The sequence below is a fragment of the Macaca nemestrina genome, chromosome 19 (genome assembly GCF_043159975.1).
Source record: "Macaca nemestrina isolate mMacNem1 chromosome 19, mMacNem.hap1, whole genome shotgun sequence".
Taxonomy (NCBI): Eukaryota; Metazoa; Chordata; class Mammalia; order Primates; family Cercopithecidae; genus Macaca; species Macaca nemestrina.
In genome coordinates this window covers 3,302,683-3,330,607 of record NC_092143.1, presented here as the reverse complement: position 1 = coordinate 3,330,607, position 27,925 = coordinate 3,302,683, and the positions used below count along the sequence as shown (strand labels likewise).

Below are 27,925 nucleotides of genomic sequence, written 5' to 3'. Positions count from 1 at the left end.
CTCTGCCCTCTCTCTTCCACCTCCAGTATATGGCACGGCACATTGGAGGTGCTCAAAAATGATTGAATAAATGAATGGTGAAATCACATAGGCAGGACATCCTGGTGCCAATGATGAATGAATGTTTATGGCAGATGTGATCCAGGTCCTCACTGGCACATGAAAACTACTAATGAATGGCAGCACTCATTATTCGTTGTCTGAACGTGGCTTCAAGCAGTAGAGACGTTAAAGCATCCTGTAATGTGGTGTAACTGTTCTCTCTCTCTCTCTGTCTCTTTTTTATTTGAGGCAGAGTTTTGCTCTTGTTGCCCAGGCTGGAGTGCAGTGGTGCAATCTCAGCTCACTGCAACCTCTGCCTCCTGGGTTCAAGCAATTCTCCTCCTCAGGCTCCCAAGTACCTGGGATTACAGGTGTGTGCTACCACAGCCAGTTAATTTTGTATTTTTTAGTAGAGATGCGGTTTCCCCATGTTGGTCAGGCTGGTCTCGAACTCCTGGCCTCAGGTGATCCACCTGCCTCAGCCTCGCAAACTGCTGGGATTACAGGCATGAGCTACCACACCGGGCCAAATTGTTCTCTCAGTGCGCACTTGCAACAATTCTTGAGGGTCAATAGGAAACCCTGTTTTCTGGACGAGGAAACGGAGGCACAGAGAGATGAAGTTGCACCCCCAGTTGCATTGAGAGTTGATGGCAGAGCCAACGGTCACACCCGCTTGTTTCCCATGTGGTCTGTCTTCTTCTCTTGAGGCTGCCGCTGACCCTCAATGGAACAGAGGCACACAGTGCCTCAGCAACCAGTCACTCAGAACTCCTCCTGGGCCTTTCTCAGAGCCTGGGACCTGGAACTCTGTGCTGTGAAATGCCTATCAAAGTCCTGGCTCTGGGAAGGGACCCCAAGTTCTTGTAATTCTGTCTGTGGATCATAGCAGGTCCTCTGATGGCTAACACAGGGACCAAGGATCCTGGCTTTCAATGCTGAAGACTGATGTTGCACCACTGGCTCTTACTGAATTCTATTACAATCAATAACTATACAAAACTAATCTCCACGTGTGCTATAAAAATATGTTGAGGTCGCTGACTACCATGTGACTCTTTATCTGTGATAAAAATTTAAGCAGGAAAAGTTCTTAGTATTTGTTAAACAAAGCTCTGAATCCTTCAAAAAATGTCTGCAGTCTTCTCTCTGAAAATACGAGCCCATGTTCACTGAGTACTGCGAGGAGATGGGGGAGTCCCACACATGCACGTGTGTCAACTTGTTTCTCACTCACAGGTCATTTTATGATTACTCCTACTTACGTATGGGGAAACCAAGACACAAAAAGAGGAGTTCATTGGCAAAATGAACACAGCTAAAAGGCAGTAAGACTCTGCCACCTGCTGTGTAAAATGAGAGATTTCAGGCTGGCTGGGGTCCCCTTCCACTTGGGCAGCTGGGCAGCTCAGAACAAAACGTGGGGCTCCCTGCGGCCGTTGTCACGTGGTTGATGTGTTTATGGTCTTCCTTCACTTCATCTCTCAATTTTATTTACATTTTACAGTTTCCTGGTCTTTTTTCCTAGTGTCAGCTAACTCAAGCTTTATAAAATAAAGAAGAGTGAAAACACGCACACACCAATATATGTACTTCAATGTTTCTGGGATGAATACTTTTTAAATAAACATTAAACACAGCTATCTCTATCTCCACGGTCTGAGCAATGAAGTCGTGAATGTTTTCCTCATGACTCTTCACGGGGTTTTGCCCTTACATGCTGTACACTCAGGACTTGGCCCCGTGAAATGGACACAGCAAACACAGATGTGGGATGGTGATGTTTTCGTGGCAGGACATCCTTCATCAGTGGCACATGTGGAGTGAACTAGCTTACGCGTGACACGGAGTCCACATCCTTCCAGGCCTGCCTTTGAGATGCCTGTCCTGGCCGAGAGGAACCACAGTCAGTCGCCGGGGCAGTAGTGCCCTCTTTTGGCCACTCCTCTCCTTCCTTAGTATAATGTAGGAAGACCTAAGACTTCACTCACCTCAACTGAATTGCCTGCCTTTAGTTTAGCCCGACCATTAGTTTAGCTCCCACTCCTCCCTCCAGTGGGAGGAGAGGTGGAGACTGACTCCTGCCTGGTTTCTACGGAGGAGGACAGTGTGTGCACTGCCCGTGGGGGTGTGGGTCAGAAAACACTTAGCAGCGACTGGTCTACCGCAAAATGACCTGCTTCCCCAAAGCTCAGACAACACCCAGTTCTCTAGGTTGTTGTGTCTTGAAGTGTTTTCTTCCTCCTTTTGTAACTAGGCAAAACAGTCTTAAGCATAACCACAAAGCTGTCACACAAAAAAAAAAAATCACAGAAGATATTTGCAAGTGTGCTCTCACGAGTTATTTACTTAGACTGAAAACAATCCTTTGGTGGGATTTTTACCAGGAGATGAAGGGCAAATAAAATTTCAAAGTGGATTGCTAAGAAAATGACTGGCTCTGGCCTTCACAGAGATGAGGAGGAAGGCTGTGCTGGTTTAGTTGTCTGTTTGCGGTTTTGAGCACTCAATGTGTGAACCATAGTGATGGCATCTGTGCCAGAGTCAGCGCCTGGCACAAACTTTTCTCTTCAATGCATCAATCAGTGTTCACTCGGGGACTCTCTTCTCAGCTGAAATACAACACTATTGCCTTTTGACGCCACAGAGATCTTAGGTATGAGTGTCCTGCAGAGGTGGTTGGCTAAGGATGATGGCTTTCTGCCCTTGTCTCACATTCCTCGCTCATTCTTCTGACGCGTGGATGAAACGGCTGCCAAGAACCTAGAGATGACCATCGCACGATCACGGATGCCTAGTGCTCACGGGACATCAAGAATGGTTCCTATTGTACTTACGGGATTTACTCTCCCGTCAAGGAAAGACCTTTTCCTAAAGTGGGAGGGAACTGCTGCTCTCATTTAGAGTCACTTTGTACATTACAATTTAAAAAGAAATTGCATATATGCCTCCAAGGTTATACAGTCAAGACTAAATAGCCAAGATCATTTTAGTTGCTTTTCCTTCAGTACTCTGCGCCTTTAGAGTAGAGTTCTGCGTGCTGCAGGAAAGAGTCAGGAAATTATTAAGGTCAATAGCAAAAGCCTCACAGCTCAATAGGCCCTTCCAGGTTGGCATCACTTGGGATTGTTAAACAGCGAGTGCAGAGGCCTCCTGGGCCAGCCTCCCCCCCCCCCCGGGTGGGATGAAATCAGGACGCCTCGGACCACAAGCTCCTCCCACTTCCCCCTTCGTTCTGACTCAACCTGAATCAGGCGTCAGCTGCAGAGGCCTGAAGGTGACTCTTGGGGAACTGCTTCCTGGTCACACTCACAGGCAGGAAGGCTTGGAATGTGGGAACGAAGTTCATTCAGCAGATATGTGAGCCTTGCTCCAGTGTCCAAGGACCTGGGAACATCTCAGTAAACACAACAGGCAGAAGCATGGCTCTTCCTATCAAAACACAACCCAAGTTTGTGAAATGATGGAAATATTCTGCAGTTCCATCACTACCAGTATTTTTCACATTCAATCCTAGATAATAACTGTCCAAACTCAGTATCTCTCTGAAAAGGTTAAGGAGGGCTGCGTTTGGAAGGGCTTCAGGAATTATATCATCTTCATAGTGTAAGGAAAGGGCTGAGTATAGAAGACCTTTTTACGTTATATTGTATCCATGCTGTATATATACCTATATGTGTGTGTGTGTGTGTGTGTGTGTATGTATTTGATGGTAACAGAACCACTCCCATTGTCACTAATAATCTTAAAAGCAATTAGCTAGGGGAATAATGATAAAGATGATGTTTACTTAAAAAAATCAGTAGGCTTAACCAAAATAATTCTAGAACTCACTTTTATTTACGTGTAAAACCTAAAATTGGACATTTGTCTTTGTGCTTTTCTATTATGTCTTTATATATGTAGCTGAAATGTATGAATAAGAGATCATCTAAATGAATTTTTATTCTACAGTTTTATAGGCAGATTTATTCTTAAAATCATCAAGACATCCCATTCAAACTCACAGCGTGTCTATTCTAGGAAACCCTCAGTGTGCTCCAGAGTGCGCGCTGCTGCTCCTAGTCACGGACGCGGCTGCCTTCAACTCCTTCCTCTTCTTCCCCTGCCACTAAGGATGGAAACCCCACTACTTGAAGGCAGTGAGTTATGCTCAGGCCTCCGAGAAAATTCCTATAAAGATCGTAAGAAAATCTGCAGAAGTCAGCAGAGCACTGAGTCCCTTTTGCACTTGCCTGTCTCATTTCTAGTGAAGGAGTCCTCATTGCTTTCAGTCTCTGGGCCTTTGGGTTATGCTGATTTTCATGGACACTTAAGATATCGAAACAGTGGGCCACACTAAATCTATGTTATGTATGCTCGCTCAAGAAGGATGGCATTATAGAAAAGAAAGGACTTTTGAAAAAGAACAAGTTAATCAGGAACAACAACAAAAAAAACGGCATAAATTATCTTGACTAACAGGTGAAGTATAGAGAAAGGCCTTTCCATAAAGAGAATGTGGCCCAGAAGCCTGTTTGCCTTGAGTGTCGTCTGTGACCTACAGGGTGGGCTGATCTCGGGGAAAGGGATGAGGATTTTAGTAGCCACAGAATCCGTCCTTCTTCCTTCGACCTACAGTGAGTTCTCAGGATCTGCGCACAGTTCATTCCATCCCTCTTTCTCTTTGCTTTAGGAATACATGGAGAAAATCAAAGAGCTGCGCACAGCAGAACACACCTGCTTTGAGGACCCGCATAGCCCTGTGGTCTTGGGCAAGTCACTGAGCCTCAGTGTCATGATGAGAAAAGTGGATCCAACCGCATTAATGTAAACCTCAAATGAGAACATGGTCATTTACTCAGAGGGGAAGCAGAAACAAAGATGAATGCTAAGATTCCGTCCTAGTTCATTTGCTGTTGCTATAACTGAATACCTGAGACTGGATAATTGATAAAATAAATTTATTCCTTACAGTTCTTGAGGCTAGGAAGTCCCAGGGCATGGCACTGGCATCTGCTCAGCCTCTGGTGAGTGTGCCATGACACAGTGGGTGGCATCGCATGGTGATACAGAGCGAGAGCTGGCTCAGGCCTCTCTTCCTCTCCCTACAAAGCCACTGGTCTCATCAGGGGCCCCACCCCAGTGCCCTGATGACTAGGTCTCTGCTCCTAGTTACATTCCAAAGGCCTCAATTCCAATTAACATAGAAATTTAGGGGTTAAACTTCCAACACACGAAATTTGGGGGACACATTCAAACCATAAAAATATGTAAAGGCAATTTATATTCAATAAGGCAATACAGAAAAGTAAAATTCTGCAGACAACAGTTATTTCCCAATGCCTTCTGAGTCACTCTTTGTGGTTAAGATAAACACCACAGCATCCAGGCTTTGGTGCAATTTCATTTCCTCATTAGTTATTTTTTACGAGCACTGCTAGGCTTCCTGATGCTCACACAGGGTTGGACAAATAGATGATCAGAGAAACACCATATAGTGAGGCAAAGCCTGGGAAATGCTGAATGTCTATGTATGCAACAAGGCATACAAGCAAAAACAAAACTGAGATGGGAAAGGATTGTGAGAGGGGAGGAAGGGGCTCTATCTGCCACATATCTATGCAGTTGACATTTTAATTTTTTTCAGACAGGGTCTTGCTCTGTCGCCCAGGCTGGAGTGCAGTGGTGCAATCATAGCTCACTGCAGCCTCGCCCTCCTGGGACCAAGTGATCCTCTCAACTCAGCCTCCCAAGTGTCTGGGGCCACAGGTGCATGCCACCACACCTGGCTAATTTATTTATTTTTTGTAGAGACAAGGTCTCATATGTTGCCCAGGCTGGTCTTGAGCTCCTGGGCTCAAGTGATCCTCTAGCATAGACCCCACGAAGTGTGGGATGACAGACATGAAGCAATGAACCCAGCCTCTATGTTTTTAGCAATGAGAACAGACCCACAGATCACCCATGCAATTAAAACATCAAAGGCTTCCCCGAGTGAGCGTGCAGGTGCACGCCATCACCATGTGGCGCCATGTTGCCGACGTCTGCGTCACCTACCAAACACTTCGCTGTCCTCTGAGGTTGTCCGTGAAAGATCACCCAGGTTTGTCTTTTTTTCAGATTCTCCCCTGTTAGTTTCGCCATTCTGGAAAAAGAAAACACAACAAACACTTTTCTTAAGATAAACTGTTTTATCAACAAAGCAATTGTAATGCATTTGTCTCTTTATAAATTTTTTATCAGATAACCAGTTTCACGCCTGTTTTCAAGATAGAATATAGAGCCTTGGTTCACAGGAGGGTTTTCTGTGCAGGATTCTGAATTCTGAATTCTGAATTCTGGCTTGTTTTCTCTGCCTAAGCACCTAAGCACTTTCTGGACCCAGTTGGTTTAGTTTTATACAAAAAAATTGGAAATATCAGCCTAGGTAAAATAAATTAGCTACACGCCAAGGGTGAGCCCGCATAGTTACTGCTTTAGATTCTAAGTGACACTGTGCAGCAGAACTGACACCAAGCCTTACTTCTCCAGTGACACCTTTGGCTAACTGGAACCAGTCAGCACCACTTTGATGGAAGAATGAGCCCTTTTAGGGACAGAAAACGAAGCTGATGTTCGGAGGCACCTTTGTATTCTGGGGGAGGAAGCGGCCTGCTGTGGGGGGCGGGGGCCAGGCCCCCGGCCACTGCTTTGGGAATCTTCAGCTTCAGAGTTTCTTCCCTGGGCCTCCCTTTGCCTGTTGTTTGGGGCCCGAATGGCAGTGTGAGCTTGTTTCTTGAGTTTAAAATTTTCAGTACATAGTTCAATCACCAGTGCGGAGAGAAGATATGGTTCAGCTTCTTGATATTTTTGTAATCAATTTTACTTGACTATTTTGAAATGTCACACTTGCACACTGAATGATTCAAAAGCTCTAGAAAGTGCACAGCGGCTGCGCACTGAAACCCCGGGGTCTCCTGGATGCCCCCTCCTCCTCTGGGAGGCAGCCGGCATTCCCAGCTTCTCCCAGACTTTGCACAATCATCTGGGCACATTCAGACAATGACACGTGTATTCTTTTCCCTCCTTTCTGTCTTCACGTAAATGGCATCACACTGTGGATGATACGCTCCTTCCTGCTTTTGCCAGGGAAAGAGGGATCCTGGAGGTGACGTCATGACAGCAGGCACAGAGCTGCCTGCACAGCCCACGGGCATTTCAGTTACTGTTCACACCTCGCCAGGCTCCACGACCACCATCCAGCTTTTTCACATTTGTGTTTTTCAATCCTAACCGTGTTGCACTAATTCCTGTTCACTTCTCAGAATGCACACGGGCAAGGAGCATTTCTGGAGGAGGAATGAGTCACACTGGAGCCTTTCACTGAGCGGGCGTCAGTGCTGTGGGCAGCCGCACTGGTCCTGGTGCCACCCACCAGCAGCACCGGGAGGTTGCTTCTCTCGGGTGCCGCTCCCTGCAGCGCCCCACCCTGGTCTCTGCACTTAACTTTGTACCAATTTTCCACCCAATCTCTCATTTCCTAGGAGCTTTTAACCCAGGACCATAAGATGTGCAGAGTCTCAATTTTACATTCTTTTCTTTCTGGAGAGAGGGGCAGGCACAGCCATTAAGCCCACCCTGAAGTCTGATTCAGACCTAGTGTGACTCACTTATGTACTGCAGGCTGTTTGTTCCTGGAGAGAAGTCCAGCCCTCTGAGCTCACACCAGCCAGGGCCCCATACTCCGCCTCCTGGTCACTAAGAGCCCTCTCTGGAAACCGTCCGTCCCGTGTGTGTGTGTGTGTGTGTGTGTGTGTGTGTGTGAGAGTGTGTGTCTGTGTGTGTGTGTGCGTGTGTGTGAGTGCGCATGTGTGTGCGCGTGTGTGTGCGCATGTGTGTGTGCGTGTGTGTGCGTGCGCATGTGTGTGTGCGTGTGAGTGTGTGTGTGTGTGTGAGAGAGTGTGTGTGCGCGCGTGTGTGTGTGTGTGTGTGTATCCATTCCCATCCCTGGGCAGACAGGAGGGGATGGGTGGGCGACGTCCCCACCAACCAATATCCACGGCACTGTTTCCACAATGCAGTGCTCTCTGGTGTGATTAACAGATAAAAAACACATGGGTTATTGGACTCACGAAATTGAGGAGGGAAGAATTTGCCTTCACGTTGTGAAATCAAATTGGTAAGAGGACACTGGTTTGGACTGCGCTCCTGCACTGGGTCCAGCAGACGTTCCCAGTGTGAAGTGTGGTACCAAGCCCAAATGAAGATCTTTATTTGACCCTCTGAGAAATCAGGAGAGGCAACAGCCCCATTTCCAAGCAGGCCAGGTTTAGCCCAGATGATGAGGAAGTCCCGTCTGCTTTAGCCTTTATAGGGAAGTCATCTTGGAACCACCCACACATCCGCCTGCATTTTGTTTTCTGTGTCTGCTTTCTTCAGTCTCTGTTGATAAACCAACCTCCTCTGCTCGGCTCATCGGAGCACTCATTCTGTTTTGTAGAAAGAGGTGTTGCCCGATTCGCCGGGCGCGGTGGCTCACGCCTGTAATCCCAGCACTTTGGGAGGCCGAGGCGGGCGGATCACAAGGTCAGGAGATCGAGACCACGGTGAAACCCCGTCTCTACTAAAAATACAAAAAATTAGCCGGGCGCGGTTGTGGGCGCCTGTAGTCCCAGCTACTCGGGAGGCTGAGGCAGGAGAATGGCGTGAACCCGGGAGGCGGAGCTTGCAGTGAGCCGAGATCGCGCCACTGCACTCCAGCCTGGGCGACAGAGCGAGACTCCGTCTCAAAAAAAAAAAAAAAAAAAAAAAAAAAAAAAAAAAGAAAGAGGTGTTGCCCGATTCTAGAATGACAATTCTAGAATGACAATTCTAGAATGACAATTCTAGAATGACTCTAGAATGACAATTCTAGAATGACTCTAGACAGCCAATTAAGGTGTTTACGTTTGTTGTAACTTTGTGTGCACCTGCCAGGCTTCTGTTGCTGGTTGGCTGGTGTAGAAACCAAGCTGCTGCTTTCCAGATGGCGAGTCCCAAAGTCCCACGAGACAGTTACTAATAAGCAATGAAATGCAGATAATGTTCAAACTCACTAGTAATCAAAGAAATACAGAGCAAAACAAAAATGAGATTTCTTTTTAACACAACCAAGTAGAACAAAAACTGATTTCTGGCATTGCTAGAGATGTAGTGGGACAGAAACTTTCCCGGGACTGAAATAAACACTCTCAGCCTCTACAGGACAAACAGCAGCAGCCACCACCACAGAGCTGAGCCTTGGGGGCCTCACCTCGGGGCCTCTGACCTTACCCCCATGGCTTCCAGGCTCCCAGCAGCCTGGGACCTTCTGCGGATTTTCATGTGTCTCTATTACAGAAACTCAGAACAGCCCACTGTTTTATTCACCTCCCTGTGACGCGGTGAACTCTTTGAGAACAAGAACCATGCCTTACACACCTTCCTATCCCTCATGCCTAGCACAGTGCCTGGCACCCGGCGAGAGCTTTTTAAACATAGTTAAAATGGATTGTCTCTCTTTCAGCAGAGGGAGTCAAAGACAGCTGACTATGTACACTTTTCATATCTATCCAGTCAATTTTAGAAGACAGTAAAACCTGGAAAATAAATAATTTCCCGATAGTCCTTCCTCAGCTATGAATTCATGTCATATTTTTTTTTACATCTAGCTTCTATGCTAGTAGCAGATCATATTCTTCACTAATTACAAAATAATAAGTGTTATTTAAGAACTAATTAATTAAGTACGATTCAGCTACCGTCGTTACACATCATAGATGCATTTTCTTCATGTTTAATGTCTCTCCGAGCGGGACACGGCAAGGACCAGTAGCGTCTTCCCGTTGGCGTGGGCAGCCCTTCTCACTGGAGAGTAGAACAGTGCCGCATATTAGAAATGAGGCATTTCAGATGCGGAGTGAAAGCTGGTATTTACATCACATCACTTTGCTTTAAGTGCGTGGAGGGGGTAACCTAGCAGCAGCCACTTCTCTGTATCCACTTCCCAGGCTGGTTTTGAGGCTGTGGGCAGCAAAAGCGTGAAGAGGAAGTTTGTGTCCTGTGCGCCAGCCTGTGCCCACGTCGGTCCCATCGTGATGGTGCGTCCACTGTATTTATCCCTCACACCAAAGTGGCCACAGGTAGACCCTGAATAGTGATGGCAGACAGGACTCCAAAGCTGCCGTTTTCTCCACCTTCTCAACTCAACTCTCTGATAGTTCAACATCTCTAGATCATACAGGGACACAGCACGTGTGCAGAAAGTACACACTGGCCTGGGAAATTTCATGACTAATTTCTACTCAAATATAAGGCTTGTTTTTGACACCCGATATTGCTATTCCAAAAATATAAAATATTCCCCTACGATGAACACATTTCCTGTAAGCAAAATGTCTTCTAGCAGAATGAATAATGGAGATGATGGGTCAAAAGTGATGTGATTTTCGTGATGATAAAACAAGAGCTTCCTGCAGACGGGGCTCAGACTTACAAGAGGGGATGGGTCCTGGCGGCTCAGGCCCCCCTGCGTCATTGCCCAAAAGAGTTCAAGTCTGGGTCCAAATGGAACCTGTGACTGCAGGTGTCTACATGCATTTCAAGCAAGGATGGCTGCTTCATACTATTTGTAGCAATTTTCTTTTTCATCAGCCTAAATATGTGGGCGCTGACCTGTGTAAGAATCTATTTCTTATCCATAACAATTTTAGAAGGTGTGTGGGAATTTGCTGCAGAAACCCCAGGAAGCGAACACATTCCCCTACATTGTAAGGAGCACGAACAGCTCGGGACGTTAACACGCATGGTGAAAGACGACAGAGAAAAAAGTATATCTTTTTTTGGAACAAAGGAAATGATAGTCTCCTAATCTATTATACGCCAGTAATTAGTCTCATTTTCTCTGTGTGTAAAAACATAAAAACAAAAAACCTCTACCCAGCCTTGACCTCTAACCCTTAAGTGACGAGTTTTCCCTGGGGTCAGCGTGGCCCGGCACGGGGCTCTGGAGCAGGTGACCGGAGGGGCCCTGGGAACTCAGAGGTCCACCCTCTCCTGCCACCCAGAAGCGCAATTCAGTTTTCTTCATCAGAACCAGGTGGAGAAGCAAAGGATAGCATGGAGTCAAACTTCCCAAAGCAGTCACAGCCAGGACGTCGAGGGGTGGAATCCTGGTTGGTTTTGAGGACCGCACTCAGCTGCTTTTTTCTGGGTAGCCACAGCATCCAGCCAAGTCTGAGAGATCTCCTACTTGCTACAGCTACTCACATATGTGCACACATGGCACACACATGCACACACACACACGTTGTAGGTGAAAATACGCTTATAATTAGCCTTACATTTTTAAAAGATTGATGGTCTGGAGGTGGCAATTTCAGGAGGAATGGCCCAGAGGGTAAGTTTCTAATCACCACAAAAAAGGCTGAGAGAGAGGAAAACACTTGCTTGATACTGCTACAAACATTATACAGCGTATTCTCAAAGTCCTGATTCAGACTAGAAACTGCTTATCAGGAGAGGAAGGTGTTGAAACATGTTACAAAGTGACTCTCACCTGCAAAACCAGTTGTATGTTAGACTCAGAGTCATGGTCCACCACAGGCTGCTTTATTCAACACAGCCAAGAATTGATTTTGAGAATTTTTCATTCCCTTAAAAAATACTGCATTTCCCGAGATGTCCTAAGCTTGTCCAGCCCATCTTATCTTGTTGTTGCTATTCTGTTTTGTTTTGTTTTAGGCTTTTAGCAACCTGAAGCCATGTTAGTTTCTGTCTCTAGTGATAACCAGAACAGAGGGATGAGGAAGGGGCTTTACTGACCCAACCAGAAACAGAAACTAAGAACCCATGACTATATTCTCTCCTTGGACACTCGAAGCCTTGAGTGGAGAATCACTGGCCTAGAAGCAGATAAAAGTCTTATCTGGTTCTGTGTCCTCAGTACCTTGCCACTCACCCACTCGTTGCCACCCATGCTTGCACCAAACCCTGCCCAGGAGTTGAGCATACAAAGAAAATAAGGTAGTAAGCCAAATCAGGTGCTTCAAAATTAAAGCTAGAAAAGCAAGCCCAGAATGTCAGATGGCAACTGTCCAATTAAACATAGTGAGCCAAGCCCTGTCAGCCACCCTGGAGAGTGTCAATGTAGGAAATGCACCGCGTTTATTTTTTCTGAGATTTCCCAGAAGAAAAATTACACAGTGATTCATATTTCTAAAATTCCTAGGATGTTTAACAAGAGAAGTTGCAACTGTCTTCCCCCTTCCTTAAAGCAACACGTTCCTTCTGAATCTTATACTCGACTGACCTTATTTAAAAAACAAAACAAACAAACGAAACAAACCCAACTGAAACTTCCTATGACGTCACAGGCGACACAGTCATATGCGGCACCTATATGCCAGCTGCTTGGCCTTTAAAGGCTCAGGATCCTGCTGGCGTACACACCCACCTCCCCTCACCTCCTGCCTCATAATTCTCATCATATTTCTATGCACAAATCTGAATATGGCCTGTTGTTTCTCACAGCACCACACATATTTTGAGTCTGAGGTCATTTTGGAGGGGATGCTACTAAAAGGCAGATATTTCTTTAAGTTTTCTTTACCTTCTGCCATATTCCCTGCCGTAGACAGATCTAATCCACCCAGATCTTTGCAGAAAATAGTTCGGGGGCATCAGGGTCTACAACACATGTGGGTAGTATCAAAATCATTACTTGCATGACAGCCAAGACCTCAGGCTCTCAGAAGCTGACTGCCTGGGTAACAGGGAAAATAATTAAGTTTTCTGTACCTCTGTCTGCTCAGCTTTGAAATGAACGTTATAATCCTACTTTTCTGTGTGGTCACTGGGAAGAGCATTCAGTAAGTGAAAACTGCTTTTTTGCAGAAGCACACAAAACTATTGAAAATGCAGACCAGTAGCCTCTTAGCTTGACACTGTTATCAGAAGAAGCCCTTATTTCTTTCCCAGAACCATCATAGCCACCTCTCAGGGGCTCTGGCCCGGGACTCCTGGTGTGGCAGCAGAAACAGGTGATTGTGCACCAGGGGGATGTGGTGCCGCCTGCAGCGCAGCTACTCAAAGTGAGATCTTAAGTGAGTCAAGCTCCCTCCACCTCAATTTCCCCATGAAGATAATGGTCCCCATCTTGCGGCATCATTATGAGGACTGCAAATGTGCACATTTCTCTGGAGGAAAGCTCACTGCTTTTAGGACGCCTGGCCTGTTCAGCCATTGTCAGCAGTGGTCAACCCTCTTCACTGGCAGCAACGTGTTCTTTCGGAATCTTCGCCCACTGCCATTGCCCTGTCTTAGATTCCTCTCCAATTAATCCACATCAGATATTTCTAGGAGTTCTAATGAAACTTGAGTTGAGAAAGAATACTTCCAAATACTTTTTCAGGATCCAGAATCTGTTCAGCAAATTTCATTTCCAATCCCAGAAAGTCAAAGGTATCAGGTAGAGGTAAACCGGCTTATTTTTCATCTTACATATTTTTGCTCTCTTTACATTTTTATAAGTATTTTATATGTGTATATATAAAAAGACTAGATTATAAAAGGAATTTCAGCATTATCTAGTTTTACAAGGAAAGTCAATGCTAGGTTTATGTTAAGAACAGTGGTACATCTGAGATTTTATCTACTCGAAAGCTAAGTTTTGTGGATGCTCATGAAGGAATGAGGTTCCTGGGTCAGAGACAAAGGGCGAGTTATTCTTCACAGCAGTAGCGACATTTCACCACTTTGGCATGGGTTCCCTAATACCCAGTTCACATAGGAGCCATGTGAATGGGCCCAGGTAGCTGTCTGCATGCAGTGGGTTGAGTGGCAGGAAAGGAACCCTCATATAGAAAACCTGAATTCTTTAGAATCGTCAGTAGCTATGCCAGTGCCCTGCTCCAGAGGGAGACACTATATCTCCCAAGACCTGTTATCTGCTCCAGATAGACACACTGTCTATCTTCCCAGCCTGTTCATTATGTAAACATCCTGGAAAAAAATAGTCCAGAATAAGGGTGGATCCTGCCTGGCTTGCAGGACACGCAGACCCTGCTGAAAACTAACAACTGCCCTTCAGCCAGCTCGACGGGTGCATTCTCTTGCCTTCCGCCAGTTCACAGTCAAACCCAACTTCACACATTTTATTCTCAAGCTAAAAGATCACCATGATATCTGTTACTTTCGATGTACTTATCAGAAATGAAATGAGACAGACTTTCACAATGAGAAAGACTTTAGAGACCAGCCCAACCACTCATCTCACCACCAAGGCCAGGAGCAGTGACGCTGACTTGTGCACACTCACAGGGTCCTTAGCTCAGAGATGAGACCAAAACCTTGGGCAAATGCACAGAAAGGGTTGCTTCTGATCTGAACAGAGGTCTGAGGATTTTGCAGCCCCCCAGTCTGGGGGTCCTTGGAGGTAGACAGTGCCACGTAGGGGCACTGATTTTTCTGTTTCTCCCACTTTCAGGCTTAGCTGCTTCTGGAAAGGTCCATGAGACTTGTGCTGATCGTGGGGTCATAAGACGATGGGTTCAGTGAGCCCGGGTCTCAAGGGAAATATGGATAGTTTCCAAGTTGACTTCTGCAAGGGAGTCAGAGACTGCAGGGTTGAGGCCATATGTATCACACTTTTGTAGGATTCTTTTTCTTTGGTCAACAGGACTATAAGCCTGTGATATGGAAAGGCCATAAGGCTTTGGCAGCAAGCTACAAGGAGAACTGGCCCCCATCCAGGCCTGGGAGGAGGAGACGCTCAGGGAACATGGTGAGAGTGGTGGGGTCAAAGGAAAACAAGCAGGGGCCACTGCAGGAAGGAAAGGGAACCCAGGCACAGCTGGGGTGGAACCAAAGTCCATGATTTCACGGAAAATCGACTTCCAGACACAGCCTGCATTCCTCAACCTCAGTTCAGTGCAGAACGCCCTTATAATTGCGTACGTTGGAGTATCATTAGCAGTGCCTGCCTAGGTGGTCTATGTCTAATATGCAGTGCAAATGAACAGCCAGTAAGAAACATTCATGTAAAGATCACAGCAACTAAATAGAAAATTACAGACAAAAGTTTTAATTTACCTGTAATCAGTTTACTAGATTGTGTTTAGATTATCCACATGTTCTAGGCAATACTACCTTGGATTAAAAAAAAAAAAAACTGTGGGTATTTAAAGAGGATACTGCAGGAAAAACTAACCTCTAAATATCTAAAAGACTATCTGATAGAGCTTGTGAGATCTTAAGCCTTCCTCTCCCAGATCCAGAATGGAGGAGAAAGGGCTTCTCTCACAGCAGGTGGAATCACTGTAGTATCTACTCTCTTGCCTTTTTTGTCTGGAAGCTTCTCCCAGGGATGGAGTCACCTTCTGGAGATGTGGTTTCTGCATCAAACAGGGTGGATTTATTAATTACCTTTGAGCAAAAGGAGTGAATTTTTGCACGAACCATTAAACTATGTTTTTGTTATCGCTAACATTAAAATGGAATTGATAAGAGAAAACACTCCTACTCCTCTTAAAAGGATAACGAATCGTGTCATACATTTAGCCATCCATCAAAACGTCCATCACACACACTGCTGGCCTAGAGAATGCCTGACACATCCGTACGGCAGTGAGAAGGTGGGTCCTCTGTCCTGTCCAGGAGCAGCGGGCTGAGGGTGGAGTGGCGCTGCAGCCCCCAGGGTTGGGGAGAGGATGGGGTTGAGGGTGCAGCCACCTGATTTTGCTACGCAAGCCCCTCTTTGACTAGAGCAGAGAGAAGAAAACTGCCAAAACACGATGATGTTTTGCTTAGAGACAAACTGGTTTCCACTGCTTTGAAGACCGGCGTGAACTTGTCTTGAATGCCCACATGGAAGAGCTCTGTTTAACATCCTCAGAACAGGTGGTTTTAAACGCACAGGAGCCAGTCACCCATGAAACCGCGCACACCGCACTAACGGGGACTTTCCATACAGAACAATATGAAAATCCGAGGGAAGAGATTAGGCTAAGAGTGGAAATGAAATTAGGCATTATACTATTGACTGCAAATTGTGTGGTGGACATTACTATTAGACCCTTGCTGGTGTCAGGGGACTGTTGGCCTCCGAAGGCAATGAGCATAAAATGCTCATCTGAATATCATACCTTAATGCACACGGAGGGATTCAATTAAATTTATCATGAACCTTCGCAAGCTTTCAAACTTTGATTTGAATAAATCAAAGAGCACTGTGAGTGTGAGTTATGGAATGGCGGTGACGGTTTATGCTATTCAACTGGCAGCCTTTAATTCAGAATCGACTGCGTGCCCCTCAGTGTGATGCGTGAAAGAGGGCTGCCCGGGTTTGGACACTTGTCCCATGGAGAGGCGAGTCCGTTTCCCTTTCCTGGAATTGGACTGGCCCTGGTGGTCCCGCTAACACAGCAGGGTGGGTTTGGCACTGTGCTGGCACTTGGCCTGACCTTAACGAGGACCTCTTGAGTCAACAGGTGGGCTGTTTGATTGCCCCGCAGGGGAGTCCGCCGGGGGAGGCCCTGAGGCCACATGGAGAGGGGAGCCTGGTGAGGCAGTTTCCCAGCAGCTCCCCCTGGCCCAGCTGTACCTAGAGAGGGCTTGGGCCATGCAGAGGCCTCAGCTGCCCTCTGAGAGCATCGAGGCGGTACCATCGCTGCTGAGTCCTGCCTGAATCCCGGCTCACAAAATCTGGAGAGCTAATGAAGCTGCAGCGGCTTCAGTGCTGAGGTTTGGAGTCATTTGTTCCGTAGCAATGCAAAGCTGGAATAACTGTGCCTGCGGCTGTCTCACGTCCTTCCACCCTTCCTGACCTTCCGCAGAGCAGTTATTATTAAATATATTGGTGACCACTCAAGTTAAACACGTGTTTAATGATTCTTGGGAAAAGGGCCACTCACACAAATTTTTGAGTATGAGGTTAAACACACACCTGATTCCAGCGAGTAGGCATGGAAACCACCAGAAGCTCAAGCTCCCAGACTACAGCGCCCAGGGCTGAGAGCTTTCTGGAGCCAGGTGCGAGGCACCAATCCCACCTCCACCCTTACCAGCTGTGCGATCAAGGGCAAGTGGCTTCGTGTCTCTGTGCCTCCGTTTCCTCGTTTGTACAAGAGGGAGAATAATAGTACCTCTTATTGTTACCACGAAGATGAAGAGAGTTAATATTTATAGAGTGCCTGGCACAGATTCAGTGCCGTGTGTTTGGTATAAATTTAAAATAAAATAGGCCGGGTGTGGTGGCTCATACCTATAATCCCAGCACTTTGGGAGGCTGAGGCGGGAGGATCACCTGAAGTCAGGAGTTCAAGACCAGCCTGGCCAACAGGGTGAAACCCCGTCACTACTAAAAATACACAAAAATTAGCTGGGTGTGGTGGTGGGCACCTGTAATCCCGGCTACTCAGGAGGCTGAGGCAGGAGAATTGCTTGGACCCGGGAGGCGGAGGTTGCCATGAGCACTCCAGGCTGGACTCCAGCCTGGGCGACAAGAGTGAGACTCCGTTGCTAACTAACTAACTAACTAACTAACTAACTAACTAACTAAATAAAACAGTTCCTTTTTGATCCTTCTTCTGAAAATACTTTCCCTGCAAACTAGAGCCCATGGCTGGCACCTACATTAGGTGAATCCCAGGCCCTCACCGCATTCTAAACCATTTCGCAGAAGTATCTGGGTAAATGACAAGGTGAATAACTCTAAACACCTGTTAAAGAAAAGACACAGCATAGCCCTGTGGTGGGGCAGGTCCCTGCTTGGATTGGGTTTTGCTGAGGGATTTCAGTCCATGATTCCTCGATGCAGGGCTGGCCCAGGACAGCGGCCTCAGAAGGGCCTGCAGAGCTTGTCCTGCACTCACGAGATTTTTGCTCCCTGGTCTACACTCTCGCAAGTGACTCTCAGCACAGGCAGGATTTGGAACTACTCATTAGGATAGTCCCAGAGGAACATGTCACAAAACTAACAATTTTCTTTGGAAAATAAGGCATATTATAGAATCTAGACTTAACCAGGATCACTGTGGGAGGAATGCTATTTTAATTCAGGGAGAGTGGAGGTCTTACATGTGCCAATTTCTAAACTGAGGTCAAGAGACAGGTAATGGAACCATCCATGTGGAGGGATTATCCCCGGGCCATCCTCACCGAGAGCTGTACCCGCCAGGCCCGGCCTGTCCGGGGAGGGCTCTCTGCAGACCCACGTGCTGCCATGGGCCTCCTTATCTCCCAGCCCCAGAAGCTGAAGGACAGTTATCCGCTCTAACAGTGGAAAATGCATTTTCATGGCTAATCCCAAACCAGCCCTCAAGCCCTCTCATCTGCCCTTGTGATGTGTCTTGACATCTTGCATGTTCAGGAGACGCACTCATGCTGTGTGAGTCGCTTTCCAGGTCATAAAGCAACACAGCCACATGGCAAACAGCATCTTACCAGGGGATGAAAGCTGCTTTTTGTCTCCCTTCCTACCTCCACTTTCAACCGCCCCTCTTCTCTCCCTGTCATTCCACCACCCGCCCTCCCAGGTTTCTTGCCGTCTGATCAGTCACTTCCCAGGAATGAAGGAAGTTTTTATATTTGGAAGCTGCTCTTCAGCCCTTCCCGTAGGTCCTCATGTGACCACTTCTGGAGAAAGGAGTAGAAAGAAGGTTCATGTCACAAAGGGCTCATCAGCTCCGACTCCAGCAGAAGATCCCATAAAGTTGTTTACAGCTTTCACTATATCTGCATTCAGCCAGAATCAGGAAATTCGAAGCTGTCTTCCCATGAGGATGTGGCTGGAGCCTGGAGAACTCATTTCTCTGGAAGCTGTCACATGAGGACTTGAGCTGAGGGCTGAAGAGCAACTCCAGAGTTGGACAGCAGATCCGCAGAGTGGGGGCCCGAACCTGACAGGTGGGTTCCGTCCCGTGCCCTGTGCTGGGGCTCCGTTCCTCTCTCCTGTCTTGGGTGGCAGGGGCTGCCCCTGGGGTCGGGTGGGCTCCAGCTAATGAGGATGCTCCAATCCTGTGCTGGTCCCTGCCTGTGACCCTGTGAAGCTGGGAGCCCCAGGTGGGCTCAGCACTGGGACTCCAGGAGCCTGGCTGTGCCCTAGGCACCCCTGCCCAGTGCCCTCCCTAGACTGCGGCTCCATGAGCCCGGGGATGAGTCAGCAGCTCAGCCATCACTGAGGCCAGCAGGAGAGGAGACTTGAAAGCAGAAGTGTCCCACAGCAGGACACATCATCCCCAGCCCCAACAAACGACCAAGCCTGGGAGTCCCCAGCCTCACGGCTGCAGAGTCGGCAAAAAGAAGGAGACGGTTCCAACGCGCTCATAGTAGTTGGAAAAGGGTCTTCCGGACCAGGGGTAGCGGGCCTAGGACTATTTCTCTGAGAGGACGACATCACCCAAGAGCAGCCACCCAGTACACTGAGCTTGGAGGGACGCTGATATCTCACCCTGATGGGCAGATGGCAGTGCCCAGGCAGGCAGTGGCACCTGGTGGGTGGGCACCAGGCAGTGCCACCCATGGCCATGTGGGGAAGCAGGGCTTAGGGAAAAGCTCAAACATGTAGGTTTGGAGATAAATGGAACTAGTCAGTTTCTCACCGGGACAGACAATGTTTAGGGAGAATTGTGGAATCTCTCAAAGGCAAATTCTCTCTCTCACTTTGCATTTCCTTACTGGACAATGAGGTTGAGCATATTTTCATGTGCTAATTGGCGATCTGTATATCTTCAAAGGTAAGTAGGAATAAGAATAATAAATATTATAATAGCACATACACAATTTATTCGCTTGCTGATATTTCAGTTCTTCAATATTATTCCTATTCTATAAATAATAAATATTATTCCTATTCCTACATTTAGGAATATTAAAAACTTCCTTGATTTCTTTATCTCTCAAAGGTAAATTCTCTCTCTCACTTTCTCTAGCTCTCTTTTTAAGAAGCAAATATTCCTTCCACCCTCAGAATAAATTCAGATTCTGTGTGGGTTGGTTGTATATACAATTTCGTTTAAATTCATATGTCACTGTTCTTCAATTAAATCTCAAAATAGGGGAGGAGAAGCACCTGACAGCATCCGGTACTGCAGCTCCCTCCAGGACTGAACAGTTCTTCACCAGCTAGAGTGCACAGTGAGAATCAAGTCTACTAGTATTTTATATGGATGGAAAAAAATGCATGTTTTTTAAACCTAAATCTGGTGATAAGCTATATTTGAAACCCTTTAAGAACTGAGGTATCAGTCCAGGAATAAACTCTGTGTGTGCTGTCATAAAAATAGTTCTTATAACTTTGCAAACTTATTGGTCAGCATTTTTTATTTGTTTCTTTAAAAAAAGATCATAGTTTTATTCTTGCTCTAGATTGGATTTCCATAAGTAATAAAAGATGCTAGCAAAACACGGAAAGGTTTCAGGATCAGAGGACAGAATATGAAGGAAAATGAAAATAAGAACTGTACAAAATAGGCTCATCTCAAAGGCATCCCCTTTCTCTGCAGAATCAGAACAGGACGGGGACAGTAAGGCTTGAGGGCAGCCCCCAGGCTGTTCCAGCCACACCGGGCTCCTCGCCCAGGGCCCTGCTGGCATCTGGGGTGGATCATTCTTTGTTGTGGAGCAGAGACTGCCCTGCGTGGCAGGGTGTTTGGCCTCCACCTACTAGATGCTGGTAGCATCCCCTGCGTTGACAACCAGACCATCTGCAGGCATTGGCAGATGTCCCTTAGGGGCAAATCATACCTCATTAAGAGCCCTTGGTCTAGACACAGGAGTACTAGAGAGAAAGTGAAAGCTGCCAATCCATTTCCTAGTATACTTGGTGGCATCACACTTTTCATAAACACATATTTTCTATTTTATTTATTATTTATTTTTTGTGCGTGTGATGAAGTCTCACTCCGTCGCCCAGGCTGGAGTGCAGTGGCGCGATGTCAGTTCACTGCAACCTCTGCCTCCTGGGTTCAAGCAATTCTCCTGCCTCAGCCTCCCGAGTAGCTGGGATTACAGGCACCCGCCACCGTGCCTGGCTAATTTTTGTATTTTCAGTAGAGACGGGGTTTCACCATGTTGGCCAGGCTGGTCTCGAACTCCTGACCTCAAGTGATCCAACCGCTTCGGTCTCCCAAAGTGCTGGGACTATAGGCGTGAGTCACTGCACCCAGCCAAGACACTTGTTATCAAAACTCTACTTTTAACAAACTGTAGAAATGATCCCTGAGAGTATAGTCTAAAAGTCGACTTTTAAAACAATAATTTGAAAGTAGGGACAACGCACAGGAGTAGAGACCGACTGGAGGTGGGACGTTATCTCAGTCCTTAAAACAAGTGCCTCTTTGGCAGCCGCTCTTAGAGATGACACAGAAGCATGAACAGTGGAAGAGACCACAGATCCAGGAGACTATTAACAGGGAGAACCTTTGACACCATCAAGAAAGGGACAGACAACCCAGAGAAGTGGTGAAAATATTTGCAAATCATATCTCTGACAAAGATCATGTATCCAGAATATGTAAAGAATTCCTACAACTCAACAACAAAAAGACAAAAACCCAAGTTCGAAAGACGGGGAAAAATTTTGAATAGACATTTCTTTAAAAAAGATATACAAATGACCAATTAACACAGAAAAAGGTGCTCAACATGATTACCCAGTAAGGAAATGCAAGTCAAAACACCATTAGATACCAGCTATAGTATGGCTAGAATCAAAAAGACTAATGGCAGCTGCTGGTGAGGATGTGGTGCGGTTGGAATTCGTGTACATTGCTAGTGGGAATGTAAGTGGCCTCTGTGGAAGGAAGTTTGGCAGTTCCTCAAAAAGTGAAACATAAAGTTGCCACATGACCCACAACTCCACTCCTGAGGATACGCCCAAGAGAAATAAAAACAGACGTCCACACAAAGTTTATACAGGGATTTTCATAGCAGCATATTTTATAATAGCCACAAGGTAGAAACTACCCAAATGTCCATCAACTAGTCAATGAATAAATAAAATATGGGATAGTCCTACAGTGGGATATTATTCAGCAATAAAAAAGAATGAAGGACTGGTACGTGCTACACCATGGATGAGCCTTGAAAACGTTATGCTACGGGAAAGACACCACTCACAAAAACCCGCCTTTTCATGTAAGATGAAATGTCCAGAACAGGCACATTATAGACACTGAGAGGACATTAGCTGTTATTTCGGGTTGGGGAACAGAATGAGGTTGGGTGGCGGTGGGCAGTGACCGCTCGTAGGTATGGAATTTCTTTCAGGGTTGACAAAAAAGTATTAAAATTAGATTGTGGTGATGGTTGCACAATCCTGTGAATGTACTAAAAGCGTGGACGTGTACACACCAGTGCGCACCCAATAGCCAGCACCCAGTGAAATGCTGACTGGACACGTGGCTCAGGGAAGAACCATGAAGGATGAAGAATCCTTCCTCCCTCCAGCGGCTGGACCAGGTGGTCTGGGGGACGCCACGTGGTTCAGTGCCAGGATCCAGACTGGTTTTGAAATGTGGGGAATTAACATTTAAGGAGACTAACTATTCTCTTTAACTAATTGCTAGTCTGGCTATTCTGCTTCTGGATAGAATATATATATATATTTTTTATAGAGACACAGTCTCGTTCTGTCACCCAGGCTAGAGTGAAGTGACACGATCTTAGCTCACTGCAACCTCCACCTCCTGGGTTTGAATGATTCTCATGCCTCAGCCCCCTGAGTAGCTGGGACCACCATGCCCTGCTAAGATTTTTTTTCATATTTTTAGTAAAAATGGGGTTTTGCCATGTTGGCCAGGCTGGTCTTGAACTCCTGACCTCAAGTGATCTGCCTGCCTTGGCCTCCCAGTGTGCTGGGATTACAGGCACGAACCATTGCACCCCACCTAGAGTGATTATTTGAATGAGTTTATGAGTAAAGCCTCAGTAAATACTCCCTAGTGAATGCTGAGGACCCAGAGGAAAATTACAACGATGTCCAGGACCCTTGTCTTTGACCTTTTCTTTTGACAAAGGTTTGACAAATTTTGATAGTATCAGAGGAAAACACAGGAAGCACTTTCGATAACATGAGTATATGAGAATTCAGGATTTGTTTTTAAAGAAACCACACAGGAGAAATATGAACATATGTCCACATAAAAAGTTGCACTTGAGTTTTTGTTTATAGCAGTGTTACTCATGATAGCCAAAAAAGTATAAACACAAACATCACCAACAGATGAATGGGTTAACAAAATGTGGTATATCCATACAATGGAATATTACTTAGTTATATTTTAATGTAATAGGTAAAAAAGAAGAAAGCACTGATGTATGCCATAACACGGATGAACCCTGAAAACATCGTGTTACATGAAAGAATCTGGACACAAAGGATCATGGAAATGATTCCATTCAGATGAAATATCTGGAAGGGTGAACCCTAGAGACAAGAAGTGAGCCAGTGACTGCTGAGGGCTGTGGGAGGGATGGGAGGGGTTGCTAAAAGGTACAGGTTTCTTTTTGAGGTGAAGTCAATGTTGTAAAACTGACTCCTGGGATAGTTGCACATATCTAGGAATCTAGTAAACAAGATTGCATCGTACCCTTTAAGTGGGTGAATTGTATGTCATTTGAATTACACCTCAATAAAGCTGTTTTGTTTTTTTTTTTAAAAAAAACCATAAATGCTCAGTTTATGGGTAGTTAGAAAGGAAACATTGCAGCATTATTGAAAGGGCATTTGGAACCACATGTTGGAGGGAACACAGGAAGCCATTTTCCCACAGACAGCATTACTTAGATTCGTAAATGGCCCTTTCGGTTTAAAGCCACACTCTTTGTGAGATCATTTTATAGTACAATTAAGATGGCAATGTTTAAATAATGAGTACTGTGAAGCTTGTCAGACTCAAAATGGAGTCAGTTGGGTTAAAACGCTGAAAAATAGAGCCAGGGAAAGCCATGAAGGGAGGATTTTCATGCACAAATAAATGCCTGATGACAAGAGATGCTACAAAAGACTGCAAAAACCACAACCCTGCAAAAAGACCATCACAAGACCCCCCACTCCGGAAACACACAGATACTTCTGTGAGGAATCTTGTCCAGCAACTGCCTGTCCAACCTCCAACTGCCACCACCCTTGTTATTGATCCTGGTAGCCAAGGATAATTATCTCAAAACAATGTATAATCCTCCTTATTTTTCCTTTAAAAACCTTTGTCTTCTCTCACCTCCCTGAATATGTATATTTTACCATGACATAGCTTACCATGACACATGTATTCCCATTGCAATGCAATTCCTAGATAAATATGGTTTTTTAGAGTCCTTCTGTTTGTTATTTAGGTTGACAATACAAAGAAATGTGCTCAGGATATTATTTAAATACTGTCTTCTAGAAATTACACCCAAGCAAACATTAACCAGTGTCACCATGAGACTGTTTATCAAGGTCTGTTATGTAACTGGACATACTTCTATTTTAGGAACACAAAATATTGTGCCATTTATTCCTGGAAGCCACCGCTCCATCAGCTGGTTAAGTAAAACAAGAAGGATGATCACATTAAGAAGGCGGGGGGAGGGGGGAGAGAGAGAGAGACAGATTCAGTGTAGCTCTTTTACTGCAAGAGTTTGATAGTTGAGTGAATTTCAAGTTTGAATAAAATGCACTTAAAGCTAATTCATGTAAGGTAAGGGCCTTTATTCAGTTCAAAAGAATAATGCACAGTATTAAAAACAGAAGAATGCAATGGAATCCTCCAATCTTCTTAATTTGATGGTGAATACACTTCCTTGAGTTTCATGTAATTTAAAAAAGCCAGTCCTACTTAATTCCCCAGAACGTATTCCCCTGTGCCTCCATGTGTTTCTGTATTGGACTGTGTCCTCTAATGCAGATGTGGTAGAAGGGCAATAGGTCAAATATACAAAGAAAGATCTTTGCTCAAAAGACAGTGACAGAGAAAAAGGATGTACCTTTTTCTGAATGTGTAGCTTGGCCCTGCCAATATTCTTCTCTCTCTAGTTTCTCTCCCACTGTGGAATAGGCAGAATGATACTTTCTATCTCACAGGTCACTGTGAACATTACATGATCTCATGGCCCTTTTGGGGCATGTAAGGCTCATGACAGTGTCTGGTGCTCAGCTAGCATGGAGCCAATGCCACGTGTCACTATTATGCTTTTACTGTCATTCATCTTCTGATCGTTTTCCATAGTCAGGCCTTTGGAAAGGTGAACATAAAATCTTCTTAAGTAAAAACCAGGTTTTAATGTGAACATCATTGCAATATGTTTAAGGAGAGAGAGAGAGAGAGAGGGAGAGAGACTGATTTCTAACTACACCTGCGTTCTGGTTCCCTCACCTAAAGGAGCAAACTCAGAATGCAAAATGGAACTGCCATGATCTCTGCAGATGCCTTTCTTCAAAGCTGAGTTCTGCTCTCCCTGTGATCAGAAAGACGAATCATCAGAACAGCGAATCTGTTCCAACGTGTCCTGAGAGCTGGAGAAACCCAGACCAGACGAATGCTTGTTTCTACGCATTCGACAGCAAAATTAGTCACCCTGACTTTATGAAGAAACGGAATGTGTTCCAAGGATTTCATGCATACAAGTGCTAATAGATGCCAATCACCACAATCAATTAGGGACAATTCCTCATTTTCAAAAGTCTGAACAGGATATTCTCTGCAAATCCACATTCTGGAGAAATGTTGTTTTTTCAGGCCACAGATCTTCTCTAGTCTTGTAGTTGGTAATAAAATCAAGTTAGAATATGGTTACACGAAGATGCAAGTCATAAGAATACTCTGAAAAATCTCTCTATGGAGCATTCAACTCATTCTCACAGGTCACACGACAACTAAGACATCCAGGAATAATGCAGATCAGATGGGTTTCTCTGAGTTATTCATGAAACAATACTTCTATTTTAAGCGCTAAGGGAATTATGACTTCAAAGAAAAATCAATCTCCTAGAGTTTAATGCACATTATTACATGCTCAAGGACAAACCATAAAAATCCGGTTTTCTTTCAAATGTTGAGGAGTTGGCAAAAAGGGCAGGAGCTATATAATGTTCCTAAACAGAACAACTAAATATGTTGTATTCCAACAATGACAGGAAAAGAGTATCTTAAGAATGACTGTCAAAAGGAAGCAGTATATGCTCCTGTAATGTTCTCCAGACACCACGTCATATTTCACTTTGCAACGCATTGCAATAAACCTCTTTTTAAAAAGACTAAAATTGCCACAAAGAAGAATAGGCGGTCCACCAAATGTTACATTCAATCTGTTTTATTTGAAAAGTATAAAAATAAATGGTTCATCAATCACCACAGCCCCTTTTTAATTCAATAGGAAAAACAAAACAAAACAACGAAGACATATGCTTTTGGATGCGAGGCACAGGCAGACCCTTGCCACTGCAAACGGAAAGAGGAAGGGACTCCTGAACCATCCAGGAGGAGAAATAACCCTGCCCCTTAGGGAAAAATCACCGCGGAACCGGCGGGAGGAACGCATGCCCTTCGCACCCACCCGGCGCAGCCAGGGTCTCCCCGGCCCCAGAAAAAGGCCAACATTTATGGTGACCCTACTTTTTTTATTTTTATTTTGTTTTATTTTATTTTATGTTTTTCTGAGACAGAGTCTCGCTGGTGACCCTACTTTTAAAAGAAAATGAGACATTTGTATTCCCCACTCCCATTTTTTCTTTTTTTCTGCTTTGGCCACCCGCGGCGGGTGGTGCCGCAGCCCGGCTCTGTGCAGGATCCCGCGGAGCTCACCAGCCCTAACCCCATCCCAGGGGGGAGGCGCCGGTGGCGCCAAAGCGCAGGGGCCTCCCTCCCTCCCTCCCTCCCGCGCCGGGTGGCGCTTCTTTCCGGGCAGGCAGAATCCATCTGGCTTCTGCAAAGCAGTCGGGCAGCGCTGTGGGGTGAGGCCGGCGTGGGAATCTAGGGGAGGCTGGAGGCAAACACAGCAGGAGGAGAGGAGGGGAGGAGAGGCGAGCCCGAGGCCTGGGAGGGGAGCCCGGGCGCCGCCAGAAGGCGCGGGGTGGGGAGCGCAGGGCGTCTGCGGGCGCCCCGGGCAGCTCCTCCCAGGCCGGGTTCCCCCTTCCAGGCAGGCGCTAGGTCGGGGCCTTCTCCTCCCAGGGTCGCCATGGGGACGAGTCCCGGGGCAGCCAGGACCACCCCACGCACGGGGGCTGGGATCCCCGCTTTCCACCTGCGCGCTCCTGCTGCCCGGGCGGCCACCACCGGCACCCCGCGGGGCAGGGGACAGGGGCAGGGTCTCCGGGGACTTCCACCGCCTGTGTCCACGCAGCGCCTGGAGGGGAGCGGGAGGAGCAGGCAGGTTCCAGGTTCCTACCCTCGGAGTCCAGGCGAGGAACGGCATTGGCGAGGGAGCCCGGGCCCTCCAGGCCACACCTGTGGGTCTCCTGAGGCCGGGTTCTCACCCACAGCCGGGACCCTGGCCACGCATGGCCACCTGGCCTCCGGGATGCCTCTTCGAGGGCTGGGGCCTCAATAACCAAATACTGTAGCCTGGGTACTTTATACACCACAGAAAACCGTTCCTCCCGGTTCTGCAGGCTGGGAAGAGGTAGCTCTGGTGAGGGCCCCGGGTGTCCCTTAAGGACAGCGCCTTCCAGCTGCATCCACATCCAGCAGAAGGGGTGAGGGAGCCCCCAGCCCCTTTAATGAGGGCAAGACCCATCCATGAAGGAGGGGCCTGCGGACTTAACCGCACCCCCAAGACCCACCTCTTAACACTATCACATTGGGTGCTAGGTACCAATGTATGAATCTTGGGGCCACCAACCTTCAGGGCACACCGGATGCTCAGTTTTTAATGTTCTCACAGGCCCATAACCTTCTAACATTAAAAAAAAAAAAATTGGGAAACA

General features: G+C 46.3%; 1 protein-coding gene and 1 long non-coding RNA gene across 5 annotated transcripts in view; one reads left to right on the top strand and one right to left on the bottom strand.

Moving 5' to 3' along the window:
* Positions 1 to 27,925, bottom strand: part of MBP (myelin basic protein) — a 152,188-nt gene that overhangs the window by 83,467 nt on the left and 40,796 nt on the right. For all 4 annotated transcript variants that reach the window (XM_011754021.3, XM_011754020.3, XM_011754023.3 and 1 more), the window contains one exon: positions 6,082 to 6,169. In XM_011754021.3, the coding sequence (XP_011752323.2) occupies positions 6,082 to 6,169 (88 nt within the window). The remainder of the gene's footprint in view (positions 1 to 6,081; positions 6,170 to 27,925) is intronic.
* Positions 18,677 to 26,351, top strand: LOC139360157 (uncharacterized). The gene is made up of 2 exons (XR_011617335.1): positions 18,677 to 18,924; positions 25,383 to 26,351. It is a non-coding gene; the product is annotated as an uncharacterized lncRNA (long non-coding RNA).